At 34.8% G+C, this 21,922-nt stretch overlaps 1 protein-coding gene across 2 annotated transcripts in view; it reads right to left on the bottom strand.

Annotated features, from left to right (window-relative positions):
* Positions 1-21,922, bottom strand: part of ChT (choline transporter) — a 449,444-nt gene that overhangs the window by 266,567 nt on the left and 160,955 nt on the right. For both annotated transcript variants that reach the window (XM_081726511.1, XM_081726513.1), the window contains one exon: positions 12,868-13,016. In XM_081726511.1, coding sequence (XP_081582637.1) covers positions 12,868-13,016 — 149 coding nt within the window. The remainder of the gene's footprint in view (positions 1-12,867; positions 13,017-21,922) is intronic.

Below are 21,922 nucleotides of genomic sequence, written 5' to 3'. Positions count from 1 at the left end.
CTGTAACTTTTGTGTTAATGATAATAATTAAATAAAAAGCAGGTGGATAAATATTAGGTCTATGGTAAGAGTTGTCTTTATGGCGGCCATGTTCAAATCCGCAATTTTGAATCAGACAAAAGTTTTAAACAAAACGCATAACATTGACACCTTATTAATAGCAAATTTTACCATAAATTCAACGGTATAACAGGAAGGTACTGAAAGAAAGAGATATGTAACTCGTATACATATAATTTTAACTCGTATACAAATATAATTTTAACTGCGTAAAACCTTTGGGTCAAATAGACCCCCACGCGAGCACTTACGGGTTAAACAGGTGCAGAATATCAACAACAAGACAAAACCAAAAGTCATTAATATAAAACCATTCCCTGACACACACAGCCACTAATCTTACCCTTTCACAAAAAAAAACAGCATGGCAACAAACAAGAGATGTTGTCGTGTGTGCGTGGCACAGAGAAGGTGAGCAATAGTACAGTGAGGACAAGAGCGAGCGAGAAATAGATGTGAACAGGATACAAGAAAAACAACGAAATGGCGTGCAAGTACAGCATCAAACAACTAACATTGTAACGCCACCATTGTATTTTTGATTAACTTCTAGCCCGAAGTCATCTATTGCATTACTCTATTCCCATTTAATTTTGTGCTCGTTAATGATAAAGCAAAAATGGTTATACCGTTGGATTTATGGTCAAATTTGCTATTAATAAGGTGTCACTGTTGTGGGTTTTGTTTAAAAAATTGTCTGATTCAAAATAGTGGATTTGAACATGGCCGCCATCAAGGCAACTCTTACCATAGATCTAATATTTATCCACCTGCTTTTTATTTAATTATTATCATTAACACAAAATTTACAAGGTGGGGTAAAGGACTAATACATATGCTGCAACAATATTTAATTTCCCTGTAACTTTTTACCAATTGCGCGTAAATCTAAATTAACGTCACCATTGTTCTTCTGATTAAATTTGCGCCTTAAATCATGTATCATATTACCCTATTTCTATTTTAAAAACTTAACCTTAATTCAAAATGGCGGATTTCAAGATGGCCGCCGTCAGGTATATCCTTACTATATGACTTCCCCCTAGTCCTAATATGTACCCATATATTTGTTATTCACCTTTTGTCGTTACAAGAGGTCTTACAGGGCTTTTACCTGCAACTGTATGAAGACTATTCTGTACTTCCATGTGATGTTCTGGTAGCTGTATCTCCTAAGCCCCTGGAGCTTCGCACCTAAAACTTCACTGAAATACTGACCTCATTTAGTACTACTTTCTAATATGTGTCTCAGTCAGCAACTCGATTCACCCAAACGTAAGGTTTACTTGTGAGACCCAAAGAGGTCAAAATTTAGTAGTACTTCCGGTTTCAGTATTGGTTTACACTATAATTGGCCAGTTATGGTACATAGCACCTAACAGTTTCTGGGAGTGCTGTATTTTCAACGATTTCGCATATCAATCAACTCGAATTGACGAAAGAAAACGATATGTACCTCCATTGGTCACATCCGGTGAACTAATCCCGGTACACGGTGCCTAATACATTTTCCAGGATTGTGGTGTTTACAGCAATTGTACACGTGTAACATTTACAGTTTATATCAATCAACTCGTCTTGACTTATGGAAGCTGTCGGCACGAAATCTGTCTTTTCCGGTCAATTACTTTCAGTACACGGTATACAATATAGTTTCCGGGGATAAAGTGCTTCTAGCAATTCAAATCATGTAACCTATATTTCAATCAACTCTTGTTGATGAAAGAAACCAAACCATACCGAATTTGGTCACTTCTGGTACACGGTACCAGTTTCCAAGGTTGCGGTATTTTCAACGAGTTCACACACACATCATTTATATCAAAGCATTAAAGATTACTACCCAATTAACTCCTAAACTTACGAGGTGGTTGAATCAGATACAAACCTTTGATTTCACAAAAATTCACGTAAGGTCTAATCAAAACTCACTGTCTGACCTATTAAGTCGGCCTTTTGATGAACAAGACATGGAACTTCTCGACACTGAAGTTCATCCCTTTCATCTCTTGGCATTAGATGGAAACACTGACATTGCGCAACTCGAAAGGGATGATCCATTCTTCTCTAAAATACTGCGAACCTTACTCACGGAAAATGAAAGCGATAAAAACTACAAAACATGGCAAAAGCAATATGTTTTCAAAAAGCATTTACTGTACCGTAACATGTATTCACCAACACAACCGCGCATCTTGTTATGCATACCAAGGGTACTGCGTGATAGGGTATTTAACGAGTTTCACAATAACTCTTTAATTCATCCTGGATACCTGAAATTATACTACCTCATCCGTAGCAAGTATTATATACCGAATCTGAAAATTGGTTACATCACAAAGTTAACTGATGCTTAGATTGTGGCTACCTTAAACGGAGTTGCCAACAAAACATTGACACAGTTCAAGGAATGCCGTCGGGTGACCTATTCGACTGCTGGACCATAGATATATGTGCCAAACTTATGCCATAACAGGGTGACGAATACACAAACTTTTACGTAGGTGTGGAACAAATATCATCATTTACGGTCACTAAACCTATAAAATCTCCTACTACAGATGCATTCATAGATTTCATTACAACTGACATAATTATACCCTACGGCGTAATGAGAAATTTGCGTTTAGACCAGCAAAGTAGTCACGTGAGCTCGAAATCAAAAGCATTTTTCAATTCTTTAGGCATTAAGGCCTAGAGAATTGAGAATTTGCCGAATTTGCATAAATCTATAGGACAAGTTGAATCAAGAATTTCCAATTTACAAACAGCCCTCAAATTTCTTACCAGACAGGACCACAAACAGTGGCCATTGCATTTACACAAGGCTACGGCTACAATTAACCATACTCCATTAACACAGTTTGGGGTTTCACCGTTTCACATTTTATTAGGAAAGGAAGTGAGATTCCCAATTCAGAACTTTCTTCATGATGATACACCTCCCACTGACATCAATGACAGGCTAGTCATGCTCAAAGAACTACGGGACCTAATAGAATTAGGAGGGAACAATTGTTTCAAAAGCATAAAGAAAAAGAGGAAGCCAAAAACACCCCCACCGAATTCATTCTCGGTTCCCAAGTTCTTTTGAAAAGACTCAGCACAAAAAAATGAAAGTGGACCTTTCAGACAACTTTATACAGGCCCACACACAGTTGTGTATAAACTCGATGAAAATTCATATCAGATTGATGTTGGAGGGAAAATAAATAATGTTGCAGAGAACAGACTTAAACTATACATTCCAGACACAGAGAAAAATACAGTTTTTGAAACTAAATATAACAAACACCTACGCGGCATCAAGGCATAGGCAGCAGACATGGCATACAACCCCACCCAAATCAAACTTATAGCCCAATCCACTCCCACAATCCACGCAATCTCCGTTGCAGACAACTTATATAACTTCATTGCATCAATTGCACGCGTGTTTTTTTCCAACCAAATTGCTAAGCACATATTGCGATTATCTAAAACAGTAGTGCTCAACCTGTGTGTCGCTACCTATGTTGTCTTGTTCAGCAATACTTATAGTTTCACTACATTAAAGCATCATAGGTGAGTTACAAAGACATACGCTGCATGTATCTTTTGACGACCTTTAAGTCCATGGTATAAAAGCGTATAGTCAGTCACAAAAATTGAGCACTACTAGTCTAGAACAAGCTCACTGCCATTCATTAAGTGTCCCTCCTTAGCCCATGTACATTGTTAAGCATCCCTAAGTAGATTTAATATCTCAAACAGTCATGTTTTTTCCCTATCCAAACGGTCCAAAAATAGGTTTAGTGATTTTCATTCACTCTATCCTTCATTCACATTAGACGCTCATCCTTTTCCTTTCTATTCATTAACAGTCACACTCATGCAAGTTTGCCGCCTTTGTCTCCCACTCGCATGATTTACTTAATGCTCCTGTGGAACTAAATTCAAAACAATCCTCCTCATGAATGGCGTATCGTGACACGCACACACACACAAAAGGGAATACATAGGCGGTCACGAATATATAGGCCTACCCAGCAGGTCAACACTCGCGACAATCCCATAAGTTTTAGACCCATCCTATTAGGATAATTGCCATATTAAATACTACTAATCATTACATTACGCAACTACCCTTCTCAAATAGTACAAGATTAAATTCATTTTACACATTAGAACGAATATTGCATGACACAAATTACGTCCCGATGGATTTCATAAGTACCGAGTGAGGGACCGGGATACATCAATGACAGAGGCTAAGCCTCACGTATCTAACGCTTATGATTTAATCCAGCCAGAAAACAGACACGTGCATTACGGTGGACATACCTTGGCTTTCAGGCATAAGTCATTCAATCCGCAATTGATCACATTTTCAAAGAACAATAATAAAAACCAATAAAACTTTAACTGGGGGAAACGCACCCCCCTTTCACCTGACGAACGCAAATTGATAAAAGAGAATGTGCAAAGAAGAGGAAATGATTCTCATTGATTAGTCCGAAAGCCCCCTCACCAAATTGAACACCGATTCGTATCAACAGCTGTTTCACTTCAACTTACAAAAAAACCTACCAAAAACATCACTTCTTGTTCCTTTCTCTCAGCACCAACAATATAATGAAACATCGAATTTAACAGGATTCACCGTATAAGTAAAAATAGGGGATCCTTAGTGACTAATTCCCACACTCAGTCACCTCACATTAAAACACACTGGATTACGTTCAGTAATATTACATATGCCTACATTGTTAATGTCACATACAATGCAGTTAAACCGAGGGTCAAAATCACCTGCCTCACATCTGCAGTACGGCATTATTGTCTACTAATGAAGCTCTAATTGTGACGTTATCACTAATATTTTAGCATCCATCATTCTTTAACAAAAATCTCAAGCACAAAACATTCACGGTTATTATGAACATCAACTAATTCTTTCTAACCCTCTCGCACATCATTAATCATTCTTTAACAATTATAACAATTCAATTGCAGAAAATTGTTCTTAGTGACAAACGTCACAAACGTATGAACTTCAACTGTATATAGATGAGAGAATTGTCTTATTAATTACACCAGTTCATTGACATAATAGGCATCCAATATTGTTTGTTAATGAATATTTATTAAGAACTACTAGGAACGGCTGAAACCTCACAATCTCATTGTGGGTCATGTCGCTTTCAAGGCATCCGCTCCTTTCGTTTTCCTGAGCCTGAAACCTAAAAGTCTCTTCTCAGAGATCTTTTGGTCATGTCGATTTCCTAGTGAAATCATGCCCACCAAACTAGCATTTAGCTAATGAAATACATGCAATATTCATAAAGTCACATTAGTTCCACTTATCATAATGAAACCATAAAATTCACATTTAACAATAAAGAAAAAAAGAAAACATACCTATTATCTTCTAAATGATGTCGAGGATTGGCTCAACTTCCTAATTGACACTGATATATTCTCACGAACCTGTGTCCTTTTATCAAGGCAGTTTTGAACGCATTAGCTCCGTATATACGCCCTCGGCAACATAAATGACGAACAGATCAATAACACAATACACGTCAGACATAACGTCTACAAGGTAAAAATACGATTAAAATCGGCAAAACTATTTTTTGGTAGGCAACAAATTCCTCCAGCATTCCGTTGTAGAATACACCAACCTTGAAATTTCATTGATAAATATGCTGCAAATGACACACGTTTCAAGTTCATTCCAATTTCTTTTTACAAACAACTCTAAGGACAAATTTTTTATATCATCGTTAACTAACATTCACTTCACTTTATCTCATACTTACCTAAAACCAAAAAAAGAAAGAAAATACAGAGCAGAAATACCAAGAAAAATTGTGAAAGTAACAATTAGATAATCATCTTCAGTAAATCTGATAACAAGGAAGTTTCGGTTACAGTACTACACTTAACAGCTCTTATGTCCTTTGGACGAAAGAGAAATTTTATAGTCTTGTACAGTACTTTAAAAACAATGATGAATAATACAAAAAGATTTAAAACGCTTTACCCCGCAGCTAATAGTCCTACTTGTTTTCATCATCCCATTTTCTGTCAACGAGAAACAATACAAAAAAAGTTCACGGATTCATTTCCTTCCAAGAAATAACAACTACATGTCATTGAAAGAACACACACAATATGAAGCATTTCAGTCTATAACTTTCACCAGAGATCATTTTCACAGTAACATCCCAATATTAGCACCAAGCAACTTACGCTACCATACAAGAAAACATAGAACACCACAAGCTTCTAGATATACAGAATGTACATTAATATTATTATTATTATTATTATTATTATTATTATTATTATTATTATTAATACCGATACTAATAGCATTCATTAACGTCAAAGGGTTACTTTCTCAGCAACCATATCACCGTATTCAACCATTGTATTACTCATAATATGCATAGGAAACGTTAACAAACCATTAAGCTTTTCAATTTTATTGACAACAAATAACTATTTACTTTCTTTTTCGTTCTTTCATTGCAGGATAATCCTCCTTCTCTTTCAAACCCCAACTCTCCATGCAACTTTGGATCCGCAAGGAGTAGAAGTAACGATTGGGTTAGATTTCTTGAGAATACACCATACAATTACATATACCTCCTTAGCACCCCTCATTTATACCTTTGATATCCCTGTTATTGAAACCAATCAAGTGAACATAGATTGTTCTCCTGTCAATGGCTCAAAATTTTGTTTACCTTTACTCCAGATCATACAAGCTGCTAATAACTTTTCCCAAGACTTAATGCAGGCCACATATAATTCGAAGTATGGGTCTATACCCAAACAAAATAAACAAAAAAGAGCTTTACTTCCCTTCTTAGGGAGTTTCTTAAAATGGAGTACAGAAGTAGCAACTGAATCAGATCTAGCACGATTTCATTCCAATGAAGAAGAACTTAAGAATCACGTTCAAAATCTGGAACAGAGAGAAATAACAGTGCATTCCCAGTTGCAAAACGTGTCGAAACTCGTGTCCCGTTTGTCAAAAGAAACTAAGCAGGGATTCCAGGATGTTCAAAATGCTTTTAACAGAATCATTCGGGATGAAAAACTATTCAGAACGACATTCTTTCGAATCGGAACAAATGATCTCTTTTTTCGAATTATTTTTTTAACTTAGATACATTACTTTTGAATAGTGTCCCTCATTTACTAGAAGCATGTGTTTTTAATGACATTTATACGGCATGTAATGAGAATAGATTACTACCACTCACCATGCTGGAATCCGACCTTAAAAAACTAAATATCAAATTAGCCAAGAAAAATAAGCAAATTAACCCCTTATTCACATCTCATGCAGCTTATCAAATGATGGTGGCCTATTGTAACATTTCCCTATCAAAAGTGTATCTCACCATCAATATCCCGGTTATACCCACAAATACACTTTATATGTTACACATATTATTTGTATATCCTATTGGATTACCTAACAAAACATGTACACTGCATACAGATGTCAAATATGCATTATTTACAACTATGCATTATCCCACACTATCCCCATGACAGAAGAAGCAATGCGGGATTGCAGGATCACTAGTAAACCATTCCTTTGCAAAGTACCCTCCATTTCATTTGTACACAAAATCAAAGTCGTAATCACTCAATTCTCCAACAATGAATATATACTCACAAACCCACCGCATCCTTTAATAGTTGAACCCCCCCCCCCAGGCATACAACATGAACTAATTACGCCAAAAACAAATACCATAAGACTAACTTTACCCTGCGAACATAAACTCTTCTCAAAGGGGACACTACTTATTACACAAGATGATCTATGTGGTACTAATGAAATCATTATGAGACACATCTTAATACATCACGCGTTGTCAATCAACGATTCCCTTTTTCAGCTCACCCCAGACAGACTCTTCACATATAAGACAAATCTAACCAATATCCCATTTAATTTTACTGACAGTATTTCCACAATAAACGCCATAGAAGCAACAGACAATAATCCCACCTGGAATAACTGGATACCTCCAGAGCTTACCGATCCTATAACCACTAGTTTAACGACACTTCAATTCATTTTAACTGTTACTAATTCCATTTTACTCTTCCGGTTGTATAACAAATTCAAACAACTGCAAACAACATCCAGCTCCACAGCTTCAGAACTAATCCCATTACCAAACATACACTAACAGTTCTTTCTTTCTTTCTTTCTTTTTTTCTTTCTTTCTTTTTTTTTTACAGAAAATGGGTCGCAGTGCTATACCAACTTCCGCATCCTATCCTTGCACTCTCTTATTCCGATTTCACATTAATTACAGTTACTCCCGTCTCGTTCCTACTGTTAATCATTTTAGGGCTATGCTGTTACAAAAAATACCTAGCCCACAAAACCTACCAACAAGTTAGACAGCATGTGGCTATTCCCCTCCAACCATTGATTGACCCCCATTTTTCCAACCCCCCTTCCCATCGCTAATCCATACTATACTCCACAAAGAATTAGTAATTGTGTTATATAAACAGTACTTATCCTCACGTACCGGGCACACAGTACTGGCGAATCCATTCAAAAAAAAAAAAAAGAAAAGAAAAGAAACTTCGATTTTTTTCCTTTAGTTCCTTCTTTTATTTTTTTAAAAACTTTTTTCCTTTTTGAACCTACTTCTAATCAACAAATTAACCTGATTTTCACCCAAAGATCTGTAATTTGCTGCATCTAATTATCATTCTTCTACCCATCCACACACATAGCGACAAACAAAATCAAAATACGAGTATATATAATTGAAATTGCACTGGGAAGTTGCTGTCATGTCTCTGCCTTGAATTGAGAAAAGCATGTCCTTTTGCTATCAAATAAATGTGGTATAAAAACAATACTCCACCCACCTACGCAACAAACAAACATACAAACCTCTCCTTTATCTCCTTCCTTTCACGTAATTCATCATACCTCTCATCCATTGATCCTCTCAAGCAATGATGCCTTCACAAGTAGCATCGAGGATGGTACACATTGGTTCGATTCACCATGCTGGATTCTGCTTCCGTTGAACGACGCAGACATCTCCTCAAGCAACATCGAGGACCGTACAGGAGGGTGGACATTGGTTCGATTCTCCATGCTGGATTCTGCTTCTGTTGAATGACGCAGACGTCTCATCCAAAACTCCAATGAAGAAGATGGTTCCCACAACCTACTACCAAGCTAGTGTAGTGATTTCTCATAGAAACAGACTTGCCTATGAACTATCATGGTATTTCAAGACAACGACGGGTTGTTGTACTCCTTCCTCCGGCGGATTGTATTACAGATGAAGAGGTCCTAGTGACGAGCACCCGGAAATTTTCACACCCAATGGGCGACAGTATATCCCCCTTCAGCGGACTAGAGGACTGGGTCATGCCATATTCTTGTGTTCATGGAATTTGTGTTGTAGTGTAGAACATCGTTGTACTGTGACAAGTGAGATGTTGTGAGTGTGAATTGTGATTCCTATTCTTGTTTATTCATTTACGAATTCCTTTATTATTATTATTATTATTCTTTTTTAAAACATGATTCACATTATTTTGAATCTAATACATTCTGTGACAGTGTTAAGTTGCTCACTGCCAGGACAGATTTTGCAAGAAAAAGGATAAGACCGATACACACAAAAAGGTGTTGTTCGAGTTATGTACTGATACAGTGGGGGAATGTGTTGGAAAACAGATTTTGCAAGAAAAAAATGGATGAGATAATTTAATATGTACTAAGAAGAAGAACTATTAAAATGTTTTTTTGAGAAAACAACCTTGCCTAAGGGACAAGAAAGACTTCTTAATTATTAGAAACATAATTAAAGTGTGATAAACACGAGGGATATAAGGATGACGGAAACACCCAAAGAAGAGAGGAGAACTCAGAGTCATGTGGGTGAGAGGACACCTTATACTCATGTAGGACCTTTTTCTGTTTGTAAATCTTAGTTGGAAAAGAATCTGAGCTAAGTAGGGTCTCTTGTGTCAAATATTTTGTGATTACAAAATTTACGTTATTCCAATGTAATCTTATTGTTTTTTTTTCATTTCTCAATAATCTCTCTCAGTGTGAATAAAATTTGCTGACTTAAGTGATCCTTCCGGTTCTTTTGCTTACTTCCATAGAGAAGAGATAAGAACCAACGTATGTGAATTGACAGCGGCGGATACTCATCACTACTGATACTATAAAATTCTTACATTTTTATTAAACAATAAACAATATGTAGTGTGCATGCAAACGCTTGTAACACCCCACCCCAGGAAACAGTGTTAGGTGCCATGTACCGGAAGTGGCTGACAGGAAGTAAACAATTTTGATACCTATCGCTTTCCTTCAAGGTAAATTTTATATATATATATATATATATATATATATATATATATATATATATATATATATATATATATATATATATATATATATATATATATATATATATATATGGGATGTTTCAAAACAACACCGACAATATTTCGGACCTGATTCCCGACACCAAGATAGGACAAAAAGTATAGAACAACCTGGCTGCATAAATGCTTCCTTTCGGAAATTGTGTTTAGTTACTATGTATCGGAAGTAGTTCTCCGGAATTCAGTAATTCAGGTACCGACCGAATTTTTCCTCAGCAAAAATTGATTGCTAACGTTACATGTGCGCAAAATCTAGGAACACTCCATCCCTGGAAACTGTATTAGGTACCGTATCCCGGAAGTGGCTGATAGGAAGTGACAAATTCCGATACTGATAGCTTTCTTTCGTCAAGAAAAATTGATTGGTATTTACGTTGCATGTGTGTAATTGCTGGAAACTGTATTATTCCGATTTACCCACTAATTTTCATGCTATTCGTATTGATAGTGTCTGTTTTGATAATTGCTGATTTTGCCAGCAGTCGCTGTTTTACTCGGCAGTTGTTTTAGCAATCGATGTTTCGACATCTTCTATTTTAATTGCTGGCTTCAATTGCAATTAACATTTAAAAGTTTCAATTGTACCATTGCAATTAACAATTAAATGTTTCAATTGTGCCTTTGCGATTGACAATTAAAAATTAAAAGTTTTAATTGCCTGGTGACTAATTAACAACTAACAACTGTAAATTTAATTGAATATTTTATTAATGAATTCAATTGCAATTGAAATTAATTGCAAAGGGTAAATTGAAATCTAGTCCAGTTTTATTTCCGGAGGAATTAGTTTCAATCGATTGATTAACTGCGATTAGTTTAAATTGAATTTCTCCAACACTGAAACTATCTCGACTAAATATTTTCTATCGCAGAACACGAGACATGATTTCCTAATTAAAATTCATAATGAATTTTCATTGCATGGAGAAAAATATTTAAATCTCTATTTCCTAAACTGAATTGTAAGATAAGAGCTCCTCCGAGGCGTACCGAACGCGTCCTCGATGCAGAACGCATTGTTTGATTCTCGACGGGACATCATGCATTTCGGATTCTACTTCTCATGTAGGCTTACTAAACTTAAACACAATTCAATCGAACGTGATGCATTTCGACTAGGAATTTTAGATTAAATTTAATATTTGCACTTCTCTCTCTCTCTCTTTTTTTTTTTTTTTTTTTTTTTTTGTTACAGAAGGTGAAAGCTTATACTCGTTGAGAGTTACTCGTGTCGTGATATTGAAATGAAATGAATTGAAACGAAATCTTTGAGTTTAACGTCCCACTTTTGCCGGTTAGGTTAAGGGAGACGATGATTAAGAGAAGTAAATGATGATGGGAGAATTGGTGGAATGGAATGTGAGAGGGAACGACAGTACCCTGAGAAAACCCACGGGCACGATGTTGTCCACACAAACCTATTTGGATGGGATCGAACCAGGGACAGGACGAGAGGTAAGCGCTCTACCACTGAGCCACTATGCACCCCTGTTGTGATATTAAAGAAACAAGTATAACACGTGATCAATTCTCACCGAATTGAAAATGATCTTTAAATGATGCCACGCTATTTAAAAAAAGGAAGATAAGGTAAACGCAACCAACAGCAATGTTTTCTGCAGGCATGCTTTAGATAGATCCATCTTGTTGAAACAACTTGAATAAACTGGAAAATAACAGCGTGCTCAAACAACTAGCAAGAGGAAGAGCGAAAAATTACCGCATATTTTTCTTCTTTTACGCACATATTTTTACGTTAGGTGTATGGGTTATCTAACGAACTGAAATCTACATCATTTTATGGACCGAGATTCTTACCGAAAAATACGTTAGTGTATGTTGGCCTTAAAACTTGAAATGTCGCTGGAGCTAGATTTCAAGGCATTCACATCAATTTTTATGTTTCAATGATTTATTCCTGTCCCATATATGCAACATTAATATAATGTGCATGATGCATTATGATTATTGTGTAAATATATGATTACAGTGGTATACCTATATGAACACAACTATGATTCAGTGAATAAACAACTACACTTGTTTTTTTTTTTATCCTCATCAAGAACTAAATTTTCCAAGAGGAAGCCGATGGAACATCTCAGGAAGAAGAACTAACAATTGGTGAAATACAAGCAATGTATTGATGGATAGCTTTAATTATAAAAGGTGTCGTTCACTTCTAGTTTCTTGGCAGTGTACATATATGAGATTTCTTATTCTCCTCTATGGATAGATCCATTTATCAATTTTAATTCTTAAATAATTGGAGCAAAAATACATAAGTGCAAAAGTTAGTCTTGTAGTAAAAGTTAATATCAAAACCATATAGGTATATATTTCGTAGAAACTTACCAAGCCAATAAATATGCAGAAAAGCTGTATGACATCAGTGTATGCTACACTGTAGAGGCCACCAAAAAGTGTGTAGAAAATAGCTATACAAGCACTGGCAATAACACTTGTTCGATGGTCCATGTCAATTATAACACTCAAGGTAGCACCTAGAAGAAACAGAATAAATAAATATTAATTTATATTTTCCATTCAGCTTTTGGACTATAATACAAATAGTTTTTACTCATCAAGAAAGTACCAAAATGTATAATTTAAAAGTAATGAAAACTAGTAGAATGCGAATATTGACAGGAAATTAGTATACTCTGTAATACCACAAGATTATCAGTGTTGTCAAAATAAAATAGTATGATTTCAAACGGCATTACATGTTATTTCATATTTCAAGTCATCATGATTAACGAATTACGATTATTTAAACAAGAAGCTTAAAAACTGTGTCTAGCTTTATTAAATAGCAATTAAATCTATGTATGATATAGTAGCCTAGGTTCCAAACTTATTTAGAATGACAATATAATAATAACACTGATTTTAGTAATAGATTCAGAGTTTGATTCTCTGCGGTATTCGTACCTTTCCGAAATTTAAGCAGATTATCACAATAAAAAAATATTTTTGAGGCACATTAAACAATCATTTTTCACATAATACAAGTTAAAAATATAACTTGTTAGCCTTCACATAAAAGTTAAAAAATATATCTCTTGTTAGCATTTCACATAAAAGTTTACTATCTTTGAATGTGTGTTGGTCGTGTCGAGCACACTACATATTTGTTAGCTTCTACCACTAACATTCCGAAAGGTTAAAAAAAAAAAAAAAAAAAAGATCTGGTGAGACACCTAAATTTGAGGCCTGTACTATAATCTAAAAATAAACAATAAATGAAGAATTTCTTAGGTTACTTAGGATTATTTAGAATTAAAGCATTAGAATTTTGCACGTAAGGTTGACAGAATATAGCAATTTAAACAAGATGAATGACCAACACTTTTAACAAGACTGTGAATTGAGAATAGGGTTAAATAGGGTACAGCAGATTTATGGTTCAAAAATTGGTGGGGAAAATAATGGTCATTTGGTTTCCACCTTGTCCTTGTCTCAAATTGTCTTGGTACTGTAAGAATATAAATAAGTTGAATCAGTTTAGCATTACACCACAGGTTCACGCCTTATTTACCGTCAGTGCTAAAAATGCCACAAAACATCAATTAATCATCTTTAGATCCATTAATGTAATATGTATAATGTTTTCCTCAAGAAATTGTTTTTACGTAGGTCACTTAGTTGAGGAAGATGATTTCTTGCAAGCTATTTGTCACCTATTTTTGCTTACTATTTCAAGTTCAGAACATATTTAAACGTTCCACAATCATTTTTAAAAGTATTTTTTGGAAAAGTTTATGTTTTAATAATAAGCTATCACACACACCGTAATGCACACACACACACACACACACACACCTTCACACTCACGCAATGTTGTCTTCCATTTTTGAGAACATTCCATTGTACCTTCGCAATCTTTAGAAGAAAGCACGTAACGTGAGAAACAAACTAATTTTATTATTGTTAGGAAGTTTGCTTTGTTCATGGAAAAAATGTGTGTTGACATCTTATAAAACCACATTGAAAATATCGAACGTAAGCAAGCTAAAATTCGAATCCTCTTCACACTAGGGACATAAATTCACGAAGTTTTAGCGTTGCTAAATATATTAGTGAATTCAAGTCCGAATTCAACCATGGTGGTAGCCCCTTAATATTCCTAGGGGTAATGTCAAGAGTAATCACTAAAATTAAAAAAAAGAGATGTTAGTGTCAAAAGCACAATTTTGGGGATCTTCAAGATCGAGTGATATTCCAGTGATATTAATATTCAGTCTCCATTAGCACCATGAAGGGATGTATGAAATTGTGATATTTAAAAATAATTTCGATTTCTCTCCAGCACACTTACAGATATATAAAATCATTGAAAACGACTAAAATTAGTGTATAGTCCTTAATTTCAGAATCACTAACTTCTGATGCCGTTTAACAAATCATTTACTACTTTAGCTTGGGGGATGGTGGTATGGAAATAAGAATCAAAAACGACTGAAATCAGTATGGAATCCATAGCTTTCAGGGTCCCTAACTTTATTGTCAACACTCCCTATACCATTTAAGACCTCCTATTAACATCCAGGATTCTTCGGAAGTGGTTGATAAAAAAAGAAAACGACTGATTTTAGTGTAGGATGAGATGGGAAGAAAATAAGATGACTAAAATGACTGAGATCAGTTCTGGATATATATTTGGGGTTCTCCAAGCTATTATATTCCAATTGGAATGACATTTAATGCCACGTATACGCAATTATGACGATATCAGTCGGATTTTTGAATATACAGCAGCAGCATAGAATTTGTTGTTCGCATGTTTTACTGTATGTAAAATATATAAATGTATATTCCAGCATAACAGCGCCTCTTCAGAGCAAATTCACCAAGTATCACTTTCAACCTAAGAAATAAAACACTACGGTAATAAGACATCCCAAGGGTAGAAATTTAGGAGGAGAGGAAACTAAAAATGTTATAAGACGACTAATTACAGTGTATTTTCCCAGTCGCTGATATGAATGGTACCACCTTCCCAATTGCGTTTATCTCCAAAATCATCCCCATCAGCAGAGCTTGCGGGGATGGTAGAGATGAATTAAAATAACAAAGCTCACTGTAATATTTTTTAGGTAATTCTTTTCGGGGTCGGGAAAATGTTTTTAATAACTTTTGGAAAGCACCAGTACAAGCTGGACTTTACAATTATATCAATTTAATTAAAGGTTTAATTTGTACTGGTGTACGCTGCCAATATATTCTGGGGGTAAGAGAGTTGAAATATATTTCATACACCGCCTCCAAGTGAGACCGTTTAGGTACCTCAGCTTGTACAGGTATGAATCAATCCTTCGAATTCACAACAATAGTGCAATTGTTCTTTTCTTCATTTAAACAAGTTATTTAAATTTATGTTGTGTAGAAAAACGGGTAATAATGTAGTTTTTGGGGGTGGGGTATAATCAGCAACGAAACATATACAATCTATATATCAATCGATTCAGCTTGTCAAAACAAATTCATAGATAAATTTTTAACTACTTCCGGATAACAACTTCCGGTTTACTGAACCTAATTTAGTTTCAAGTCGTGGGGTATAATCAGCAACGAAACATATACATTCTATACATCAATCGATTCAGCTTGACAAATCAAATTGATCGATACCAATTTTAACTATTTCCGGTTTACTGAGCCTAATTTAGTTTCAGGGGAGGGAAATAATCAGCACCGAAACATATACAATCTATATATCAATCGATTGAGCTTGACAAAACGAATCGATCGATACAAATTTTAACTACTTCCGGTTTACTGAGCCTAATTTAGTTTCCGGGGGTGGGGTATACAAACAACGAAACATATACAGTCTATATATCAATCGATTCAGCTTGACAAAATAAATCGATCGATACCAATTTTAACTACTTCCGGTTTACTATGCCTAATTTAATTTCTGGGGTATTATCATCAACGGAACATAAACAATCTATATGTCAATCGATTCAGGTTGGCAAAACAAATTGATCGATACCAATTTTTATCTACTTCCGCTTTACTGAGCCTAATTTAGTTTCCGGGGATAAGGTATAATAATCAACGAAATATATACAATTTTTATATCAATCGATTCAGCTTGACGAAGCAAATCCATCGATACCAATTTTAACAACTTCCGGACAACGTCTTCCGGTTTACTGAGTCTAATTTAGTTTCCGGAAGTGTGGTATACACAGCAACGAAATATACACAATCTATATATCACTCGTTTCAGCTTGACAAAACAAATCGATCAATACCAATTTTAAGTACTTCCCATTAGGCACTTCCTGCTTACTGAGCCTAATTTATTTTCCGGGGGTGGGGTATAATCAGCAACAAACAATCAGTATATCAATTGACTCAGCTTGCCCAAAGAAATCGATCGATGCAGATGTTAACTTCTTCCTTTTAGCTTTATTTCTTTCGCCCTTCTCGTTTTGTTTATTATCTCATTTTTACTTTGTCAGAAATCCTTTTAAATAAATATAGCTAAATCTCGTAAACTTAAGTAAGAAAGTCGTGTTCCTTCAAAGAAATAAATGGTGTGGGGACAACTGTTAAACAATAATATGAGCACGTTCTCGGCAAAGTCAACATTTAAGAATTATTTTATATAGTGTTTCTATTGAAATTAAAAATTGGAAAGATCGGTGTGAATTGGCTCACCCAACCTTATTTTTAAATAACCTTTAAGATTTATTCGAAATAAAAAATTTTCTCTTGAAGCCACTCAATAAGAATGGAAAAATAAACAATTTGGTTGAGATTTGAATCGAAATCTAAAAGCAGAAAAATTAGTATGAAGACCAGTGTGAAGTTGACCACCAAATATATCTTCAAACGTATCTTTTTGTAATTTGAAAAAGGCGATTTTTATCTTCAAGACAATCAACAAGAGATAAGTCACTCTCTTTCTGTTTTTCCAAAAAAAAAAAAAAAAAAACGAATTTTCTCTTCAAAATAACCACTAACAAATAATTAGCTTTTCCTTTGATTTGGAATATGACAGTGTTACCAGTTTGAAGTTTCATCGCCCATTTCTTTTGTAAACACTTTTTATGTTTTTCGATTTTTTTTTTTTTCAAAATAATCAACGATCGCGCATCAAACAATTGATTTTGGTTTTCAATCGAAATTTATAAGTATAGGGACCTGGCTAAATTTTGCCACATCTCAACTTTATTTTGTAAATATCTTCTTACTATTTTCGAAACAACCTATTTTTTTTTCAAATCAATTAATTCGAAACAGAAAATAAATGATTGGCTTTACTTTTAAAGCAAAATTTGAAAGTGTTGGGGAGGCCAGTGCGAACTTGCCTCGGAACTCCCTCGATTATTAGATAAATATTTCATCACGTTTTTCGAAAAAACGATTTTTCTTCAAAACAATCAATAACAAACGAAAAACAAACTGTTGACTTCGTTTTCGAATCAAAATTTGAAAGTAGGAGGGGCAGTGTGAAGTTACTCCCCAACTGTATTTTGTAACCCTTACGTTATTTTTCTTTTTTGAAACATTTTTTTTCTTCAAAACAATCAATATCAAACGAAACACAAATGATGGGCTTCGATTTCGAATCGATGTTTGAAAGTACAGGGCCAGTGTAAAGTTGTCCTTCTCCCTCAACTTTATTTTGTAAATATCTCTTTATTTGTTTGGAAACAAACGAGTTTTTCTTTAAAACAATCAATAACAAAAGATTTTGGTATCGAATCGAAATTTGAAAGCAAGGGCTAACTTCACATAGATGTAACTACATAACCGAAATAAAAACGTCGAAGTTCTTAATGTTCTCTGTTCATGTAATTGCTTTTTCATGTTCCTGTTTTGTTCTTAAGCAGACAGACCTGCTAACTAACTAACTTTATGGACTATAGAGGCTGAGGGTTGAATGCTGCGTTCACAAAAAAATCTCCATTCGCTTCTCTCCTTACGCAAAAGGATCCAGTTTCTAATTTATATTCCTATTTCTGCGAGATTCGTCTTAATATTGTCCTCCCATCTTCGCCTAGGATCTTCCGATTGGTCTTTCTCCAATTGGATTTCCAGGTAAAACTTTCAAACCACTCCTACTTTCTTCCATTCTGGCTACATGACGTGCCCACTTGAGCTACCTAGATTTCACAACCTTAACAGTGTTTGGCAAACAATATAAGTTATGCAGTTCCTCGTTATGAAATTTCCATCACTTCCCATTCCTGACGTTCTTGGGGACGAATATTCACCTAGGGATTTTATTATGGAATACTCTCAGTCTGTGCTCTTCTCTCAGAGTAAGCGACCAGTTTCAAAACCACCACAAGGATGATTATCGTTTCATAGATGTTAAGCTTCAAAATCTACGAAAGAATTTTCGAAGATAAAAGATTTTGATCTGAATAATAACACGAATTCCCTGCTTTCAGTCGAGATCTTATTTCTTCGTAGATATCGTTTTGGTCTGTTAATATATTACCCTAGCAGCACAATTACATAGCAGGCATATGCCTCTTATGTTCCCTCAGGTACTCCCATGCGCAAAAAAAAAAAAAAAATGCGCGTATACTGTAACTCAAGATTTTTCGCATTTATTCCATTTTCCTTACGTTTATGGGTAAAATTCAGTTATTAGTATGTGGAGATAATAGAAAGCAATTCATCTAAGGAGATATTTCCAAAAAATATAATAAAATAATAATAATTTAAGCAAAAAACAGAATTATGCTCGGTTTTGTGTATACTGGCAACGATGATTTCTAGGGATTTTTTCAGTAGCAGATCATAATTGCGGAGGGAATTCAGTAGGGGAATCGAGAAGCTGGATCAAGGAACTGGATAGTGGACTAAAATGTTGCATTTATTGGTTAAAACCTAGTGTGTAGATTGCCTGCCAAATATAAATTAGCTTCTGTAATAAGATGTCGTACGAAAATATAGAATTAAACAGAAAAACTCTTATCTTAAGGTTCGAAGCGATACGGACCATGGTTATGAAGATTATTTCTTTTAAAAAAGAAGCTAACACCATGTAGCCTCCGTGGTTCGGTGGGTAGAGTGGCGGAGTCGTAGTTATTTTATAATTTTGACACCACATCGAATCCCATCCCATTTCTTTTTATTTTCTTTCTTTTCTTTTCTTTTCTTTTCTTTCTTTCTTTTTTTTTTACAAAACATTATAATTTTCATGTTAATAAGAACCGAAGCAATATAATAAGGACAACTTACTGATATTTTGCTGTAATGACGTATTTATCCAGGATTAGAGAACTATTGTTAATAGCTATTGTTTTCTGTTCATGCTGTTGTATAGTTTCTCTCATCCTGTTTTCTTGGGGAAAAAACAATTTTGTCTCCAACGAAGTGTGAAGGATATATACGGACAGAAAAAGACATCTTAGTACCAAACGTGATTTATCGTGATGAAGTGGACTAGTTTGCCATTATTAAATAAAAAAATGAAGTTGGCTTTTCTTTAGGTTTTAGCTAAAAAAAATATTTTTTTTCTTTTTAAGACTATACTTTATACTTTATGAGGCAAGGTGTGTGATCATACCCACAAATTTAGCTAGGGAGTGAAAGATAATTGTTTATACAAACATTTTACAGGTTTAGGTGCGTGAAACACCAATACACCATGGTCTCGCTTATCCGACCATCCTTTGTTTCACATACCATATGATCCGATATATCATTGCAAATAGCACCAATCGGCAAGAAGATCTGCAAGTTGTGGTCAATCTATTTTTCATGCTGTGGAGTCTATCATCTAGCGCGCCCGTCTACACCTTGACTCATACGTCTATCATTCAGTGCAGACACGTATCCAGGTTTTCTATTCGGAGGGGGCCCAACACGAATCCTCGTAAGCACGTAATTCTAATGTTTTTAAATATCAATAATAATAATAATAATAATAATAATAATAATAATAATAATAATAATAATAATAATAATAATAATAATAATAATGCAACAGTTCTGTACCTTTCTTAAACATTTTCCTACTTTTCATTTATAAACCGATTTATTTTGGAAACTGCATTATAGCACAAACAAAATGAAACATATTTTCGATTGAAATTTAACTAAAGAAAACTGTCTGCTACGTATATCACATAACAAAAATAGCAAGAAGACATGGAGTGTATCGTTCTAATATATTAAAGTTAAAAACAGAACGGAAACGAATGTTAATCCTATTTAAAACTGTTCTTTAATTCCACCTGGACCTGGTATAATGGCATTGTGGCATGTTCTTAGAATTATAACAAGACAACAGCACATTGCCCAAAGTTTGGACACTGACTACTAGTAAACTGATATAAAAGAACCTCAAAAGGGTAAAGGCAACTTTATTAAAAAGTGCTTGAGTTTCGGAGAGAGACAGCTCTCAGGCCCTCACGCTGGATACGTCCCTGATTCAGTGCAGTGCAGTTATTTGTTATAAAACATTATTATTAGATGCGTAATATGTAAAATTGTATCGTAAGTTTTACTTTTAATAGGTCTTTTCTTAACACATCCATATTATCCAGCGTTCTGCCTTCCTGTTTATGTCGGATAAGCGAAACTCTACTGTATTTCCAAAGCTAGCATATACATGAACTAGAATTGTATCGTCCTAGAACAGACAACAGCCTGAAATGCTTATATTAAAAGGCTGGAATAAGAAAAGCATAAGTACTGATTTCGAAGCGTGAGAACAAATTAAAAACAATTCAATATATTTCCTAGGTATCAGATTATCATCTTATTATGTCGATGAGTATTCTTTTTTAAACATAGTTTTAAAAGTTATACCATTCGCAATATTCCTAAGGAAATCGAAAGAAAAACTCCTTGTGCCTTTTATGGCAAAGCGGCTTAAGTGCATGGTCCGAAACCGATTACCACGTTAAGGTATAGATAAAGTTCCCGTACTTCAAAATGCAAATCCGGGACGCTACTAAATTACGAGAATCTTTGAAATGCTTAAAACTGAAAGAAGTGTTGAATACTAATTTACTTTCCTCCATTAGATAGAGTTGTTCAAGTATTACGTTATCACATTTTTATTCATTTCACTAGATCTTCCAAGGACGCCAATTTCTCTTTAAATTTGGAGGGAGGGGCATTCAAATGCAGAAGATATATATATGAGGATTTTAAGACAAATTACACTCAAATAATGCCAAATATTGTATATTCATAAATACAAAGGAGGCCTACATGAGCTTTGAGCGGGCCCGGCCCCCCAGGATCGGCGCCCTTGCCTTCTTCCTAGTTAAGCAAACGTAAGCAGATGATTTATTCCCTCCCCCTGGTAAGCAAAAAAATTTTTTTCCTCAAGATCTGTTGTGTTTCGTGAAATAACAGCAGGAATTTCCTGATTACTTAACCATCTAAATGAATGTTTTCACTTAGAGCCATCCCGTCGATT

The sequence above is a fragment of the Thermobia domestica genome, chromosome 1 (genome assembly GCF_964235325.1).
Source record: "Thermobia domestica chromosome 1, izTheDome1.hap1.1, whole genome shotgun sequence".
Lineage (NCBI taxonomy): Eukaryota > Metazoa > Arthropoda > Insecta > Zygentoma > Lepismatidae > Thermobia > Thermobia domestica.
This window is presented reverse-complemented; position numbering and strand designations above follow the sequence as displayed.